The sequence below is a fragment of the Panicum hallii genome, chromosome 7, assembly GCF_002211085.1.
Source record: "Panicum hallii strain FIL2 chromosome 7, PHallii_v3.1, whole genome shotgun sequence".
Classification (NCBI taxonomy): domain Eukaryota; kingdom Viridiplantae; phylum Streptophyta; class Magnoliopsida; order Poales; family Poaceae; genus Panicum; species Panicum hallii.
Window position 1 is genome coordinate 40,704,294 of NC_038048.1, and position 17,028 is coordinate 40,721,321.

The 17,028-nt window shown below is 48.9% G+C and overlaps 1 protein-coding gene across 2 annotated transcripts; it reads left to right on the plus strand.

Annotated features, from left to right (window-relative positions):
- The first annotated feature begins 8,908 nt into the window (after positions 1 to 8,908).
- Positions 8,909 to 15,368, plus strand: LOC112899597 (sphingoid long-chain bases kinase 1-like). 2 transcript variants are annotated; one of them, XM_025968125.1, is made up of 9 exons: positions 8,909 to 9,429; positions 10,376 to 10,907; positions 10,997 to 11,353; positions 12,035 to 12,128; positions 12,219 to 12,256; positions 12,335 to 12,481; positions 12,653 to 12,752; positions 13,444 to 14,402; positions 14,972 to 15,368. In XM_025968125.1, the coding sequence occupies exons 2-9, from the start codon at positions 10,497 to 10,499 to the stop codon at positions 15,119 to 15,121; spliced, it is 2,256 nt and encodes a 751-aa protein (XP_025823910.1). In that variant the 5' UTR covers positions 8,909 to 9,429; positions 10,376 to 10,496; the 3' UTR covers positions 15,122 to 15,368. The 2 variants fall into 2 exon arrangements, with proteins under 2 accessions (XP_025823910.1, XP_025823911.1); XM_025968126.1 differs by lacking the exon at positions 8,909 to 9,429 and having other exon boundaries at positions 10,603 to 10,907; positions 10,997 to 11,222; positions 14,972 to 15,364.
- Positions 15,369 to 17,028: the final 1,660 nt, after the last annotated feature.

A 17,028-nucleotide genomic window follows, 5' to 3' on the forward strand; every position in this document is an offset into this window, starting at 1 on the left:
GGAGCACGCTGTTCGCGTGGTCCGTGCCGTAGGCAAGACGCGCAAGGCACATCTGTATTTGTCGAGGCAAGCAGAAATGTGATGATCTCATCTGAAGGGGCTAGGTAGGAGATGCACATTCCAAAGTTACTCACGCAAGTTTTACAAAACTAGCAAGTAGCAAGAACGATAACGCCATCGGATCAGGTTTTGTGACATTTCGACATAGTAGGTACTACGCCTAAAATACAGTACTGTCTGAAGAAAAATCATGACTCGCCAATGAATAATACAATCAGTATTGTGCGAGCCACTATACTTTTTGCGCTCTCTCTCTCTCTCTCTCTCTCTCTCTCTCTCTCTCTCTCTCTCTCGCGGATCCAATCCATCGATGTGAGATGCAGATCATCTAGTCAGCAGACAGTAGGGGTAGCCCATCCCGTTCCGGCCCTATTTAACTAGAAGTATCTGCTAATCCATCCTCGTTTGTACCGGCAAAAATAGGACAAAATTACTCTAATGATGTCAATTAATTGTACCATATTCGGTTCAAAAGAACTTACCATATCATTTTACGAGGGGTTAAGCCTATCAGAGGTAGGCCCTGATCTCCATTTCTCCTCAATCATTTCTGTTTCTGAAAGCGGCAGGCTAGTGTACTTATGCTGCCCTGTTTCAGCTATTAAATCAGTGAACAGCAATCGTATAAAGGCCCTGTTTAGACTCCAATTAGAAATATTAAATATAGTTTAATTATAAAACCAATTGCATAAATGAAGACTAATTCGCGAGATGAATCCATTAAGCCTAATTAGTTTATAATTTGATCATGTTTGCTACAGTAAATATGTGCTAATAATTAATTAATTAGGCTTAATAGATTTCTCTCGTGAATTAGTACCAACTTATACAATTAGCTCATATTTAATCCCTCTGTTTGATACCAAACATTCCATACGGTCCGGACTAAAAATTAGTCCTTAGATCTAAACACGTTAGACACCTTAGAGACTTCGTGCCGACCAATCTGAAATACTTAACTAGTTTCAATAGTATACCGCGACTAAACGGTTAGAACGTAGCTGTCTCTCCTAGCTGAAAATGTTGCTGAAGGACGGGCCCATGAAGCTCAACTTACCAGCTGTAACCCTGTAACAACGACGCAGACAATCATGGAGGACATGATGGATACGTGTGTAGTATAATCGAAATCAAGCGGACACTGGCTTGTCTGAAACTCATAAAAAAATTTCGCTCCGGTTCATCTGTGTTGGCGAGGCTAATCATTTTACAGGATGCCCCCCAAGATAAAGTAAACTAAGGGAGCCATGCCTCGCATGACGCTGATTATTCTCCGAAACAATTATCACGATCAGATGATACGTGAGTACTATACAACTATGCAAACCCTCTGTTGGGGCAGCAAAGTCAAGCATCTCCGCCGTGTGGTGGCGTGGCCCGCGTTCGGTTAAGTCATTGAAATATGATGACGGCGCTTCCCTTTTTCCCGTTATCGCACGGCTCTTTTTCTCGACCGGCGGCGAGGATTTGGAAATGCATGCCGTCCCTTTCCTCTCCGGTACTTTTTCGAGGCTTTGATCATGGTGATACCGAGGAAGTCAACGTGGGGAGAGTCAAATCGTAGCGGCCATTTTTTTTCTTTCTGCAGTTTACTGACGAGAGGAACTCTGAATCTCGCCCATATATACCGGGTCCAACGCCATTTCTTCTGCTTCTTTGCAACCCAACTAACCTCAGTTACTGAACCTCAACAAGGCTGTCAGTGCTCCAGTACCCCGCCGACATGAGCGTGAATGATAGTTCCGAGTACGACATCTCCGTAGGAGTGGTTCGGCATGTCTGCATGCCAGACTGTGGAGTCACAGGTCAGGCTTCATTTTCCCGGTGACCTTCCCTTGCACAGCACAGGAGACCCCCAATCCAGTGTGCATCCACAAGCGGCTTGTCCGGGGACCATGGACAAAGTTTGCCGTGGAAGTTACGAGCTCCATTCCGTGCCTGCCCTGCCAACAAGAGGGCGTCGGGCCACCCCTCCCTCCAGTCTGTACCCTGAAGTGTCGCGACCCCGCTCACTCACCTCCCCCCTCCTAGGATACGTCGCGCCGTCTCCGATCATCGTCCGGGGACCACCCCCGGCACGCTGCTGGTCTTTTTCTTCTCCCCCCATTCGCCCTCCCCGTTCGCTTCGGTTCCTCCATCGATCGATCTCTTCTTTGTTTATGCGCAGGCAGATCGCATCTGGACGCGTCTAGAAGCGAACGAAACTCGTACGCAGAGAGAGTGATTATTTAACCCTCACTTGGTTCACGTCTAATCCCCGGTTGCTCATGCGGCACTGATGAAAAGGTTCAGGCTTGGGTTCCAGCAGGTCGCAGCAGCACAGCACCTGCTGGCCCAGCCAGAGCTACCAAACGCAACTTGGCGCGCCCAGCCAGCTCGCTCCTCCGTCTACAAGCACTGGCTTTTACTCGGCTCCGCGCTCATGCGGGCACATGACCCTGTTCCTCCTCTCAAGCTCCCCCGTCCATCAATGTTTACCACCAGCAGCCCGGGCGCTCGCGCTTTGCGGAGGGCTGCCGCGGCTGTGCGATGCGGTCGCAAAAGCGCTTTATCCCCGCCCGCGAGAAAAAGGACACGGTGCCTGTCTCCGGTGCTGGATCGATGGACGACGGATCGACGGGCGAGCCGCGCACCCGCACCGCACCGGCACCGCCGCGCATGTTACCCTGTTCCCCCGTCCTGCCTCGCTAGCTAGCCAGGCTATAGCTCCGTCGAGCTCGGCCCGCCCTTTCTGGCACCAGCGGCGTCTACCGGAACCGGCCCCGGGACAGTGCGGCTTCGGCTGTGGCGCAAACAAGGCGCGGCACTGTTCAACGCACCCATGCGTGCGAGCGCGGCGCGGCGCGGATCTGACCGGAGCTACCACGCCTTCGTCCGCCGTGTGCCGGCGGCCGGCCCCTGGCCGTGGGGGCGCGCGCGAGAGCGAGAGGGAGCGAGCACGGCGGGAATGGCCAGACAGCGGTAGCGCGGAATAAAGCCGCGGGGGGCCTCCCCTCCACACATCCTCATGTGGGCCCCCTCGCCGCGCGGTGGCCTCGTGCGGCTCTCCCCTCGCTAGTCGCTAGCTCTAAGCAGCTGCCTTTTCGCGACGTCCTCTCTCGCTCCCGGGCCCGAGCCGCGTACCAAACCTTCCCTCTCCCGCGCGCGCCCAATTCGACCGTTGGCACGCAACATTCGTGCGCATGTGGAGTTGCAAGTGCGCCGCGCCGGTGCCAGCGCCCTGCCAGCCCCTGACCCGTTCGTTCCGGGGCAAGTGCCAGCAGCCGGTGTGGTGTGGCGAGCGCGTGCGGCCACGCAAGTTGCTGCGTCCGGGTGCCAGCGAGCGTCATAGTTCAGGGCGAGTGCTAAACATGCCAAGTGGGCGTCCTACTGCCATGTCGTCCGGCACATTCTGATCAGGTCGATCTCTGAACACCTTAGAAGATGTTACTACAGCCGATCAGTTTGCTAACGATAAAAGGACAAAAATTAAAAAGGCAGTCACGCGGTCACCGCGTCAGCTAGAATGCTTCGGTGGGCGAAGTGAACTCGACGAGGAACAAGTGAACAACCAGAACCCATGATCGAGGCGAGGCGTCCGGAGTCCGGACGCGCTCCAGCTCACGGGGGCGCGCGCGCGACAGCCCGCGACACTGTCCCCATCGGCGTTAGATGCGCTGCTCACTGGCAAATCGAAGATGACAGAGCACTGGTCGATCGGATCGTGCGCGCACCCCACCGCTCCACGCCAAGAGATCGATATCCACCGATCCGGCCACTCACTCACTCCTCCATCCGTTCGTTTTCTTCACCCATCATTCATCTCGATCCCGAACATCTCCATCGGGGCAACGGCAAGCCAGCTAGCAGCCGGAGGAGGGTAACCGATTCCGTGACGTCAAACCGCGCACACGGTCGGCGTGTGCTCGAGCTCGCGCCCCCCGCCCGACCGCGGCCGGTGCCGCGCGCTGCCCGTGAAGCGGGCGGCGCCGGCGTCGAGCCAGAGTTACCGACACGGGCGCACGGTTTGCACGCGCAAACACAGCGACCCATCCGTGCGCCCATGCATCACGCAACCGCACACGGGCGAGCCGTCTAGGGCGGATGAGCTGGGGGGGGGGCACTGTTCGCGCGAGCAGCGCCACATGCCGGCGTGCGGCGCGCGGTCCCTTGGCTAAGGCGGGCGGAGGAACAGGAGCGCTAGCTCCTAGCTGGGCACCCGGCGAATTAGTACCTTAAGCAACAATCACATCCACCCGTCGTCACAGCACAGGGCGAATCTAGCAACAATCGCAGCTTCTTCAAAAAAAAAACCAACAACAATCGCAGCCCACGCCCTGTCGCGTAAAGAGAGAGGGGATCCGTCGACCCGCCCAGGAATATGGCCATGTGCCCGTCGTCCCCGGCGTATATGATTCCCTCCTGTACTAGCTTCCTCACCTGTGAATCTGGTTCCCCGAGGTGTGCATGTTGCGCTAGGTCGCAATGCCCCAATCGCTCGATCGACCAAGCGTCGAGCGGTCCGTGCACGCACCGTGATGCCGGATCGATCGATCGCCGCCGGTGAGTGGGGTGCTACACGGCACCACATCGCCCCCATCCCTCGCCCACGAGCAGGCTTGCCACAGACAGGCACGGGATCGGCTGGCCCTGGCCTCGCCACAACCGTCAACCACTGGCCGCATGGAAAAAGCCGGCGTGGCGCGGCCATTACTCGCCGCCGTCTCGAGCCGCCGCCGCCGCCGTAATCAAGCCCCGGCCGACCGGCGCGCAACCGTAACCCGCCGCGGACGGCCCGGGAGCGTGATCCGCCGTAGTAAACCGGGCGCTTATGGCCGTTACGGCCGCGCCGACAAGTTAGAACCGCGACCTTTTTCGCGGGGCACGCATCGCGCGGGTGGAGTGGGGCGGACGGGCGGGCGAGGGGCGACCCCGCTCGGCCTCTCCGTACCGTACCGGCCGGACGACGGGGGCGGGAGGGCGGGCACGCCAGCCCTCCGGGTGCGCATGCGCGCAGCGCGCCGCGCCGTTCCGTGCCGCGCCCATGGTGCCCGTGGTCTCCCGCGGCACGTGAGGCCGATCGGGATCGCGGCAGGATCCAGCAGGCGCACGCAGCCCCCAGCTCCGTTTTATTGCGGTTACTTACCTGCCCATTTATGGCTCCGGCCTGGCCGCATCGCGGTGATGGATCGCAGTCGTCACCCCGTCAGGCAGCTGCGGAGGCAACTGGGCACGACGCGACCTCGATCACCTGGACCGCCGGCCGGGCGCGTGCGTGAATGTGAGGCACCCTACTGGAACTGGCGGTGGCACAGCGAGCGCGGCATGACGAGATCCAATCACGGGAGTGCCTCCAGATCTGACACCCAGATTCGCAAGCGAGCAGCGAGCCGAACCCACCGGGTTAAGTTTGGTTCAGCTTTCCCAATGTTTTCTGAAAGCAGAAGCTGAAACCAAAAGAGTTCAGCTTTTCTACGGCTGTTTTGAAAAAACTACTTTTTTATAAATTTGAAAGCAGATTGTACCATATTTTTACAGTTTTTTCGAATTTATGAAAACTACACACCTACTATTAGTCATATATATACCCTTTCAATTCTTTTTATATATAAGAAAATAAAGATTTTTATATATAGGAAAATAAAAATAAAAAAGAATAAAAAAGTTAACTCCAAATATTTTCATATATATAAATAAAGATTTAAAGAAAAAAGAATTTGATCATCGTAAAGAAATATTGTACACTGTCAATTTGCATAAAGATAATATATAACTTTTCACAGTCGACAACTCACAGCAGTTTAAACCAAACGACTTTCAACTTTTTCACAGCAGGCATCTCACAACAGTTTTTTCACAGCAGATATCTAACAGCAGTTTTTTCATAGCTCACAGCTGAACCAAACGCACCCTCAACTAGCTGTGCGCCTGTGGCGGCCGTCGGATTCTACACCTCCTCCACGTTCGCATCGCATCGATCCACCGGTGGACGTTCTCTGCCGGTTGGAGCCTGTGATCGATCGCTAGCTTAGCTCCCTCACGGCGGGGCCCAGGGCGTCCAGGTGAATCGCGCCGTGCCCGGCGGCAACTTGGAGGGCATCTGAGCCAGGGGAGAATAGATATGAAAGGCACGTCATGGCGCAGGCAGCTGCCTGCTGCAGATCTATGGATCAGAAATGTATTAAAATGGGCCCATGACTCGGCCATGATTCCGAGCCGGGGGTGGCAGCTTGCAGCTGAAATCCCTGGAACTGATGTACTTTGCTGCCTCTTGCCCGGAGTAATATAGTATCGCGGTACCATGATTGATCGTCCTAAATCCTAATCTAATACCCCTCCGGTATCTGAACTACTGCGACGCGTGCCCCGGCCGGCCGCCGCCGCCGCGTGCGCTCGGGCACTGGGCAGGCACGCCGCCGACCGAGGCGGATCGCATGTTCGCCGCCGTGCGCCGCGCGCGTCGCGTCGCGTCGGGAATGTTTGGCGCCGGCCGAAAGGAGGCCACCCTGCGCCGTCTTCTCGTGCGGGGGTTACTGTAGGGAGCTACCGCGGGGGAGGGCTTTCTTCTGCTGATCCGACCGAAAGGGTGCGCCCCATGGCCATCAAAGCCGGCCGCGTGCCCCTGATGATATCTCCAGGAATCTTTCGCTTTTCCGGTGCCGTTCGGATCGGAGCGGCGTTCCCGGCTCGTACTAACTGACGGGAGTGCTTTGGCGCGGCGAAAACGACCCGTCGTGACTCGTGATACGTACGCAGCACCTACTGCTTGGTACATTGCGCGCCCGCGCCCGTGTAGAAAGGACCTCAAGTGGGGTGGCTTACTGCGCGTGCGAGCAGGGCTTCACGTTCACTGACCTGCTACAGGATGATGAGCTCTCGGGGCCTCTAACAGCGAAATGAAATGTGCCAAGGTTCAAGAACAAGAAGCAACATGTGGTTCAATGCTTCAATTGCGGAGTTTATGCCGTTATGGACAGTTACACCAGCTGCTTGGAAAGAAGATACATACTACATGGTTGCTGCCTTTTTTTCTGCAGTGTGAAAGAAAGGGGCTGAGCTTTGTAGTACTGTAAAGTCAGTCACCGAAGCTGGAGAAAAAGAAGGGGACAGCAAGCTTGGATGCTTTAGGCCTTTAAGCAGGCTTCTGACACAAGAAGAATCGGTTTTGGAGCGTCATGATCCACAGCTCATGAGCCATGCGTGAACAGGGCCCAGAATAATTTGATCAAGATACGTCCGTGCTTTCTGAGTGAGGGAGGATTACCTTAGCTTGCAGAAGGAGATGGGAGGATGATGGTGGAGATGATATGCTTTCAGCATTACGGCCCAGATAGGGTGGCCCGTGCGGCTGTCGGGTTGTACCATGAAAAGGCCGGCCTTTTTTCAAAGCGAAGCCTTGCGACTTTGCGAGCCCATGCTCCCCACTTGTGGGTCGGTCGGTCGGTCTTTTATCCTCTGTCCTGTATTGTCCCCACCCAAAAGGGAGCGGGCTACAATATTGGGCCGTATTACGTGACTGTAGCCGAATCTGAGCCCATCACTGGTAGCAGTCGTAGCCCGTTTGCTACTCCTTTCTATTTTCCTTTTCTTTTCACTTAATTGCGAAACCTGCAACGCTTTCAGACGGGCAAACGGCCAAACGCTCTACCTGAAAAAAAAATGTTAGAGTGCTCGCAGAGTCCCAGTCCTACCTGAAAAAATAATCATATTCTCACACTAGGTATCCTATTTGTTCAAGGCTAAGCACAACAAACTGAGTAGACTTCCATCTCGAATAGAATATAGGCAGCCTTTGATGCTGTACTGCACACCAGAATGTCAAAGAACCCGCTGTCCAATCACTCGATCCAACTACTTCGATCCATCGAGCTTTGCTTAGTTGCAACCTTAGTTAGTTGGACTACTTTTATTTGGCGATTGGGCCGGAGAGAAAAAGACAGCACTACGAAACTATGATATTCTCGCTTATCAACAGCCAAAAGGCCCAAAGCAAACAAATACACCACTATTGTTTTTTTTTTGGAAAAAAAAAGATATACCACTATTGACTATTTTACACCGCTAAAGAGGCGAGGACGAACATGTCGGTGCTGAATAGCTGATCCCCGCAGAGCGAACGTGCCATGTTGGTACGAGCGTTACTCGCCAGCAGAACTGAAAATTTGCATGCTAGCATTCACTGGTTTGGAAATGTTCTTCCATTCCTGCGACTGCGAGGTCTTGGCCACAATCTTCGCCAGGAAACAAACATAGAGGTCGCGCCAAGTTGCCATTCAAGAACCTGCGCCCAACCTTCCATCCAGGAACACGGCGACCACCCCACTTTTTTTAGACAAAATACCGAACCACCGGCCAGTTTGGACCGGGGCGTCGAATTTAGGAACAGCAAGCTGTCCGGTCAATCCGCTGGGCCAATATGATCCGCCGAGATACGGTGATCGCCTAACTCATTGCTATCCTTCCTACTATGTGCTACGGTTAAAGAATCATCACCACACGAGCGATACCGGATCAACGTGTCGTTCTCTAGCCTCCGTTGGGGAAAGCCACACATATGCAAAGTCTCAGGCATCCTTTCGTCTCGCAGGTCCTCGTCAAATCTTTGCGGTGGGCGGCAGCGGTGCGCAAGACATCGTCAACACTCAACAGGCGGTGGCGGCGGTGCGCAAGTCATCGTCAGCAGCCTGCCCCCCCCCCCCCCCCCCGGGGTACCCGACCACGCCGGCACGTCGCGGTGTAGCCCAGAACACCCCGCCGCGCGCCCAGACGCGGGCGCACGCAGCGTCGCGTAAACCCCGGGACCGAGGCGAACGAACCAACAGCGGTGACGAGAGAGAAAGAAAAACAGAGCAAGCGGACGGGCGCCGCCACCACCACCGATTCACCAAACCCACCAGCTCTCCGTCTCCATCTCTCTGCCTTCCTTCTCCGAGTCCTTCCTCCCACTCCCCCGTCCCACCGCACCGCACCGGCCTCCCAACAGCAGCGGCAGCCGGGGACGCCGCCTCGTGTCCGGCACGCCATTTTTTCCCCTTCCATTCCCCTCCCCCGCCCCCCGCTGCTTTTCCTCGCTAAAACCCACCGAATCGGCGCACGCCCTGGCCTGACACCCCCAGCTCCCCTGTCGCCACCGCGTCGCGCGCGGGCCGGTCCCCCTTCCTCCCGCACCACACCCCCGCAAGTATCTCTCCAGCTCCCGCCGCCGCCGCCGCCGGCGGCGGCTGAGGTGGCGCTCCAGGTCCAGGAGGCGCGCCCCGCTCGAAGGCGCGCCCGCCCGCCAGGCTCGATCGCCGGATCCGATCGCCCACCGGGGCGGGGCTCGATTCGGTACGCCCCCTCGCGAGCTTCGATCCGGCTGGTGCTTTCCTTGCGGCGGAATCTTCGTGTTAGGTGCGGTTGGTGATGATGCTCGTCGTTCTTTTTTTCCCTCTCTCTTTCCCTTCTGCTCCCTGCTTCGAGTTTGTCTGGGACTCGGTGCTCTGCGATTAGCGACTTCGGTGAGCTGCGCGTTTAGCATTTTGAACTGTGTCGGGCGAGATCTGGCGTCGATAGTTCTCAGGTGCTTGTGGTGTGTTGCGATTGTTAGTTTTGTGAGTCCCCTGTGCCTAGATGGAATACCAAATTGCTAGCGGCCTTTTTGTTACGCGGGGATGCGCTGTGAACTAGTAGTCGGGCTGATACAGCCCCAGGTATACTGTTTCTCGTTTTCTTATCATTTGATAGTGCGCATACTCATATGAGTTGGAGAAATGCTTGGTGTTAGCATTCAAGGCCTTGTGTTTTGTGGGTTGAAGCTATCATTGATATACTGTACCACTTATGTTTGATGACATGTGTTCCTCTTCCTAGAACGTTTGTGTAGGCAGATGATTCCCCTGATAATAGTTCAGCAGCATTGCTTTTTTGATGGCCCATTTTGAATTCTTGATGTTGGTATTCAAGGAGTAGGCTGCAGGAAAAAAAAAAGATGCATCTAACCCCTAGATCAATTTCTGAGAATTTACAGTTGAAAAGCTAAACGTAACTAGCTTGTTTGAGTGATGAGACAAGATTATACATAGATTGAGATTGATATGATACTTGGAGCAGGAATATGCATGGTGAGGTCCGTTTGCATAGGAAACCATTGGGGTGCACGCTTGCTTATGTGCCAAAAGCTAGTGTTGACTATTGACACGAAATTGCTCCTAAGATGTTCAAGACATTTTTTGTTTTGCTGAATGTGCTTCAGCAATGCGATTGGTCAAGGAGCTCGCATAGCAGCTCACTTGCTCTGAACAATTGCCCACTATATGCACTAAAGATTTCCTTACTATGACGGTTTCCTTTATTGCAGTTTACTTAATTATACGGACCTTCTCATATGGCTTTGGAGCCGTGATGCCTCATCCATCCCTGGAGCGGTATAGAATTCATTGCCAAGACCAATGTTCTGAAGGGCTGTCTAACAGACAGAAATGGACGGAACTGAGCTTGAAAATCCTACTTCAAGAAGCTTATCCCAGAAATCTAGCCGCCGTTCTAGTAGCAGGCGTTCTCAAAAGTCAGCTGGACAACATTCTTCGCCCAGTACTCAGGAGAAAAGAAGCAAAACAAGATCTTCAAGGCAGAAGCACTTGGCTATTGACGACAAAGATGCTAAAAAAGGAAAAAACCATGACCACAAAATTGATGTCGCAGATGAAAGGTCCAATTTTCTAGGTTACGAAGTGTATGCTGGAAAGTTAATTTTTGATAAGAAAAATAAAAGCACAAGCGATAATAATCAGTTACCAGCAAATGGGAAAGCTGATGCGGTTGATGCTAGACTCACAAGTAAAGCTCTGATCTGGGGTTCCTCTGTACTACTCCTGGAGGATGTCGTCTCTGTAAGTTCAGATGATGAGATGTTTGTATTATTAATTGGCTCTGTTGGATCACTTTGCTGATATTTTGTGCTCTGTTTATATTTTGGCAGGTATCATATAATTCTGGAGCCAAACATTTTACAGTGCATGCATACCCAACTCAAAAGTCTTTATTTGGAAAGACACGCAGAGTTCAGAAAGACTTCTGCTTTATAGCCTCTACCTTAGACGAGGCCATTTTGTGGGTGACATGCTTTGCTGAACAAAGCATATATGTTAATTTACTACCTCACCCTGGAGCATCTAGTATCAATCAAGACTCAGATAACCCCCTCTGTGAGTCTTTATTTGACCAGCCACCGATTAAATGCAAACCTCCACAAAGAGTACTTGTTATATTGAACCCTCGATCTGGACATGGTAGATCAAGTAAAGTTTTCCATGAGAAAGCAGAACCTATATTTAAGGTACTTTTGATGTCTACATTAATGTAAATGTATAAACAACTGGTGATTGAGTAGCGATGTTCAACTATTTTTCTGATAGGGTTTCTTCCTGAGACTTCATTTTGACCATTCTGTTTCTTATGTTCTTACTGAATGTCCTCTTCCGTCTTGAAATTGCAAAGATCTGGATATACTTTTTCATGGTTTGAATGCAAACTTGTTGGATATTTTGTATGATTTCAATTTGTACATGTGTAAACTGAAAAATCATACAGATCTTCTGTTTCTTGGTGTCATTGAAAATAAATGAGACCACATCTATCATCTATGAATTCTAATCTCTTCATTCTTATGACTCTGTAGTAGTAAGGAACTGAAATAATGGATGCAGCTCTGGGACTAGAGTAAAAAGTTGTGTTTGTTTCATTATGTAGTGACCATTTAATCTCCTTACTCTGGTTTTACAGTAGCAACTTACTGTTTTAGATTAAAAAAAGAGCAGTAGCCAGTTTCAATTGCCTGTGTGGCATCATTAACTCTTGAGAAGGAACATAAAATGCTGTCTTTGTCAACACTTATTTTCTATGCCACATTTAATCTAGTAGCTTGTGTTAAAATCTGTGCATATTGTTATGCTTTACTGCATACATATTTTTGCTAATAATTTTAGCTACTACTAATTGAGTGATAAACTTGATGCAGCTTGCAGGCTTTCGGATGGAAGTAGTTAAAACTACTCATGCTGGGCATGCAAAATCTCTTATATCTACTTTTGATTTCAGCACATGCCCTAATGGTATGAACATTAAACATATAGATATGTGATTTATCTTGGTACAGGCAACCATCTTAACTGGTCTATTGATATCTTGACTATTTTTTGCAGGAGTCGTGTGTGTGGGAGGTGATGGAATTGTAAACGAGGTTCGACCTTGCTGTTTGTAGTATAGTTGGTTGGTAATAATTATATTATTTGCTACCTCATCATTTATAGCTCTACAGGTGCTCAATGGTCTTCTTCTCAGAAGTGATAGAACAGAAGCTGTATCGATTCCAGTTGGAATAATTCCTGCAGGCTCTGACAACTCACTCGTCTGGACTGTTTTGGGAGTTAGAGATCCTATTTCCGCATCATTATTAATTGTTAAGGTATGCTTAGTTTCTTCTTTTTCTCAAAGACCCCATTACTATCGTTACTATAGGGTTCTATCGTGACTTACTATATGAGGAGAGTTCCAGCAGTATTATTTTGCTTACTTTGATTTTGTTGAAATAAGGCTGTCACTAAATCCTGCTCTCATGAGAATTCCATCGTAACAGGGTGGGTGTACGCCTCTCGACGTCTTGGCTGTCGAGTGGATTCAATCTGGTCAATTACACTTTGGCTCAACTGTTTCATACTATGGTTTTGTTAGTGATGGTAACCTCATATCTAAGCCATTATATTTATTTCATTTCAATGTTTTTTAGTTCTGATTTTCAGATGCATGTTGTAACTGATTTGCTGGTTAGATGCCACATCTGTTCATTTTGAAGAATGCCATGAAATCTCATGTGTCTTAAATAAATACTAGGATGGAGCTTGCTCTTCACTGTGGTCATCCAATCATCCCTTTGCAATTTAGTTTGGGAAACTATTGTGTTATCAACTACTAGAGGAAACTGGTCTCAGGAAAAAAAAACTACTAGAGGAAACTCTTAGGTGTAACATCATATAATAAATTAGCTATGCACGCCTGTCATGGAAAGAAAAATCTACTGTTAGTTCCATTTTATTTGAAATATGTTGTAGGCTCTGAGCTGCATTTCTACTGATCTTGTCATTCTAATTCCAAATCGTAAACAATATCTGTGTTGACAGCATGCAGTTGCTAATCGTGATGTGAATTAGCTTTCTTTTATTTATTGCATGATATAAAGTTTTATGAACGAATTACCCGCACATTATTACATATAACTATTCTTATGCCTTTCCAGATGATAGTATATTCGTATTTTTTATTTCTTAATTGCTAAAAAATCTTTATCTGAATTGACCGAGCTCATTGCATCAGTGAATTTGATGGATGTTGAGAAGTAAGCTGAAAATATTTCTTATTACTTTGCTGCAGTCCTGGAACTTTCTGAGAAATATCAAAAGAAATTTGGCCCTCTTCGATATTTCGTGGCTGGAGTCCTGAAATTTTTATGTTTGCCTAGCTACTTCTATGAGTTAGAATATCTTCCTTTGTCAAAGGACATAGCCGCGAATGGAAAAGGCTCAGATCAAGAAAAAACAAACTTGTCCAATGTCTACGGTGATGTAAAGCACAGCAGATCAAAGCGAGAAGGAATTCCGCGGGCATCCAGTTTGTCCAGTATTGATTCTATTATGACTCCAAGTCGGATGTCACTTGGGGATGTTGATACATCAGGTAGTACAGTGGCAAGCACTGAACCGTCAGACTATGTACGTGGTCTTGATCCGAAAGCAAAACGCTTGTCTCTGGGCAGAAGTAATATTGTTTCCGAACCTGAAGAAGTGCTACGCCCCCAACCACATCATGGATCCTTCTGGCCAAGAACCAGGTCCAAAGCAAGGACTGAGAGAAATTCAGTTGGTGTGACGTGTACTAATGACACACGGTTGTCTTGGGCAGCCCCATCAATGCACGACAAGGAAGACATTTCCTCAACAATATCAGATCCAGGACCTATTTGGGACTCTGAACCAAAGTGGGACACAGGGCCAAAATGGGACAGTGAGCTAACTTGGGAGCCTGACCACCCCATTGAACTTCCTGGACCACCAGAGGACAGGGAATTCGGAACACCAATGGAACTTGTGCCAAATTTGGATGAGAAATGGGTAGTTAGGAAAGGACATTTTCTTGGTGTCCTAGTATGCAATCACTCGTGCAAGACAGTGCAAAGTTTGAGTTCACAGGTTGTTGCACCGAAAGCAACCCATGACGACAACAGTTTGGACTTACTTTTAGTTGGCGGAAAGGGAAGATGGAAGTTGCTGAGATTTTTCATATTTCTGCAATTCGGTCGCCATCTTTCTTTGCCCTACGTGGAATATGTAAAGGTATCTTAACTTCTCTTTGCTCAAGCTATTGTCCATTTCTCCCATTTTTTTCCATAGTCTAGTAGCTTTGTTTTGACTTTCTGAAGAAAAATATATTTCATAGAGGTAAGGCTAATCTTATGGCATTATCTACTTGGGGATTCTGAAGAACTTTATACTAAATCTATGTCATTGTTTTGCATCAACTTGAGCATGTTCTTATGCATTCTAAGTAGGCATATCTTCCTTTCTAAATGTATGTTTTCCTTCCTTTTTGGAGGAAAAAAATATTCTTATGATCAACATGTCCCAAATGAAACTATTGAGCCTGTTAATAAAGCTGTAAGTTGTATCTCCAGCGCTTCTTGTTGACCTTGATTATTTGAGACCCCAAACAGAATGGTGCATTGTTGGTACCTATGTAGCTGCTGATGATTGCCCGTTGTTGGGTCTGTCATGTTCATTTACATGCTCTGTGTCATGAGCATTAGCTTATAAAAAGCAGCTGCTGCATTTTTTTTTCAAATATTCTGTTTATTTCCGAAGAAGAATGCTGATTCAATCTTAATGCTGATCTGACATTGACACAGGTGAAGTCAGTGAAGCTTAAACCTGGTCCAAACACACACAATGGCTGTGGTATAGATGGCGAGCTTTGTCGTGTCAAGGGACAGGTACTCTGCTCCCTGCTTCCAGAGCAATGCAGGCTTATTGGCCGACAATGTAGACAATCTATTTAAGTGCTGTGTTGTTGAATTTCATCGGTTTTGGAGTCTCTTTCCACTTCTAACAACTAATGTTTATATATCGATACTTGTTGATGAGGGTCGAGCATGGGTTGGTCGTGCAGATCTTGAGAGTTTGAACTGGGCAGACAATGTTGTGAGGTTTCTGTATATTCGAGTGGTTATAGGATGATATGTTGATTCTTTTTATCTATATATAACTTTTGCTTATATATATATATTTTTTTTATACAGTAATGCCCTTTCCCTTGTCATGGCGGGAGTTTTGGTGGTTTTGATTTTTGACTGCTCGAGCACGTGACTTCCTTTGATCAGCACACTAACTTTGCATACAGACGATATGATATGACTGAACCTTAAATTTGTTTGCTAATCATTCTTGCTCTACACCTTAAATAGTATTATTAATTAGGTGGTTTGATGGTATGGTTGATAGTATTACTCGACAGTGGCAGTTGGGGGTGATAGACGTTGCATGGTTTGATATTATTGCTCGAAAGTGGAGGTTGGGGAGTCTGGATGTGTGGAAAGGGGACAATGGATCCACGAAGGAATTCATGAGGGAGGGGGACACCCGGGGGGGGGGGGGGATTTGAGATAATAAGATTAAGAAGTATTCCAGTTATTTTTTTGTTTTGGGATGTTGTCTTTTTCCCCTCTAGTATTTTTGCTAGAGGCTTTCAGGAAGTGGGAGAAGGCGTGACTGAAGCGTCATCAGCATAAATGAGCTCTCGGAGATTATGTGAATTTCGCTGGAAATTTGCAGGGTGTTCAGATAGTTTCTTTTCGTCAACAGAATCAGCTCCCAATTCTTGTTTGGTTTACAACCAAATTTTGCCACGCCACACTTTGTGGCGCCGCCACAAAAATATTACCCTGTTTGGTTGATGAGAAAGACAGTGCTTTTTCTGGGCGCCTAAGTTGAACCTTGCGTGGCAGACTGTGGCTGGGTACCAAACAGCCCCCAAGTCTTCTAGGTACGTAGTATAAGATCTGTGATAATAGAAAAAAGGACGATGTTACTTGTTTCTGTTCCTAGTTAGTCGTGCACATGAAAATCGGAGAAAATTCGAATCGTCTAGGGGCACGACCTCGAGTGAGAGACCAAGAGATGAGAACCAAACTTGCGTCTAAAATTCTGATGGTCTTCAAGTTCCTGCCTGTCTGTTCTTCCTCTGATGCGCCGACAGCGGATTCCAAGTCATATGGTGCAGATATGTTTCTTTAATACGCAACGCCTTCTTGATTGGAAAAGTTCTGCCATCGGTGGAGGTCAAACTTAAACAATGGAATAAGAGGGGGTACTGCAAGCTATCTGGTAGGACCAGCCAATCAAGATACAAAATTTAAATTCTTATGATGAGTGCGATTTTTTTTTTTGCAACATGATTAGTGCGATTCTTTTCAGAACATGATTATAGTGCGGTTTAGTGCATTTGTGCAGGCTTTGCGAGGCCGCCACCGCCTAACCAAATCCTAAAAGGTTCACCCTTTAATCTTACCTTTGAAGGAACAGAAACATGTCTGTACGATTATATATGAAAATTAATATGTTGTCACGTGTTTTTTTACCTCTCCCTTCTAGTTTAATCTCACTGTTAGACAGGTACAACTAGGATTAGGCTTTCTCTTCAAAGGCCAGCATATATATATGCTGGCAGGACATAAACATGCGAGTATGTGACGCTCCAAATGGCAGGAAGCAAGTAACGTTGTCGGAATGCCACGGTGCGTCGTACAGTCCTTGGGCAAAAACTTAGGTGGGTCATTGGCAACTTGCATGAACAAGATAAGGGTCATCCAGAATAGCTTTGGAAGAGGGAGAGAAGCCGGGGCGCTACACAGACAGCACAGTGCCACCATCCAAACGAGAAAAATCGAAATTCCGACTGCCTTGTCGC

Excerpts from the sequence above, each read along its gene's own strand:
- LOC112899597 (XM_025968125.1), top strand. The coding sequence starts at position 10,497 with ATGGACGGAACTGAGCTTGAAAATCCTACTTCAAGAAGCTTATCCCAG. Across the intron at positions 12,257-12,334 it reads GTGATGGAATTGTAAACGAG|GTGCTCAATGGTCTTCTTCT; the intron begins GTTCGACCTTGC and ends ATAGCTCTACAG. Across the intron at positions 12,482-12,652 it reads CATCATTATTAATTGTTAAG|GGTGGGTGTACGCCTCTCGA; the intron begins GTATGCTTAGTT and ends CCATCGTAACAG.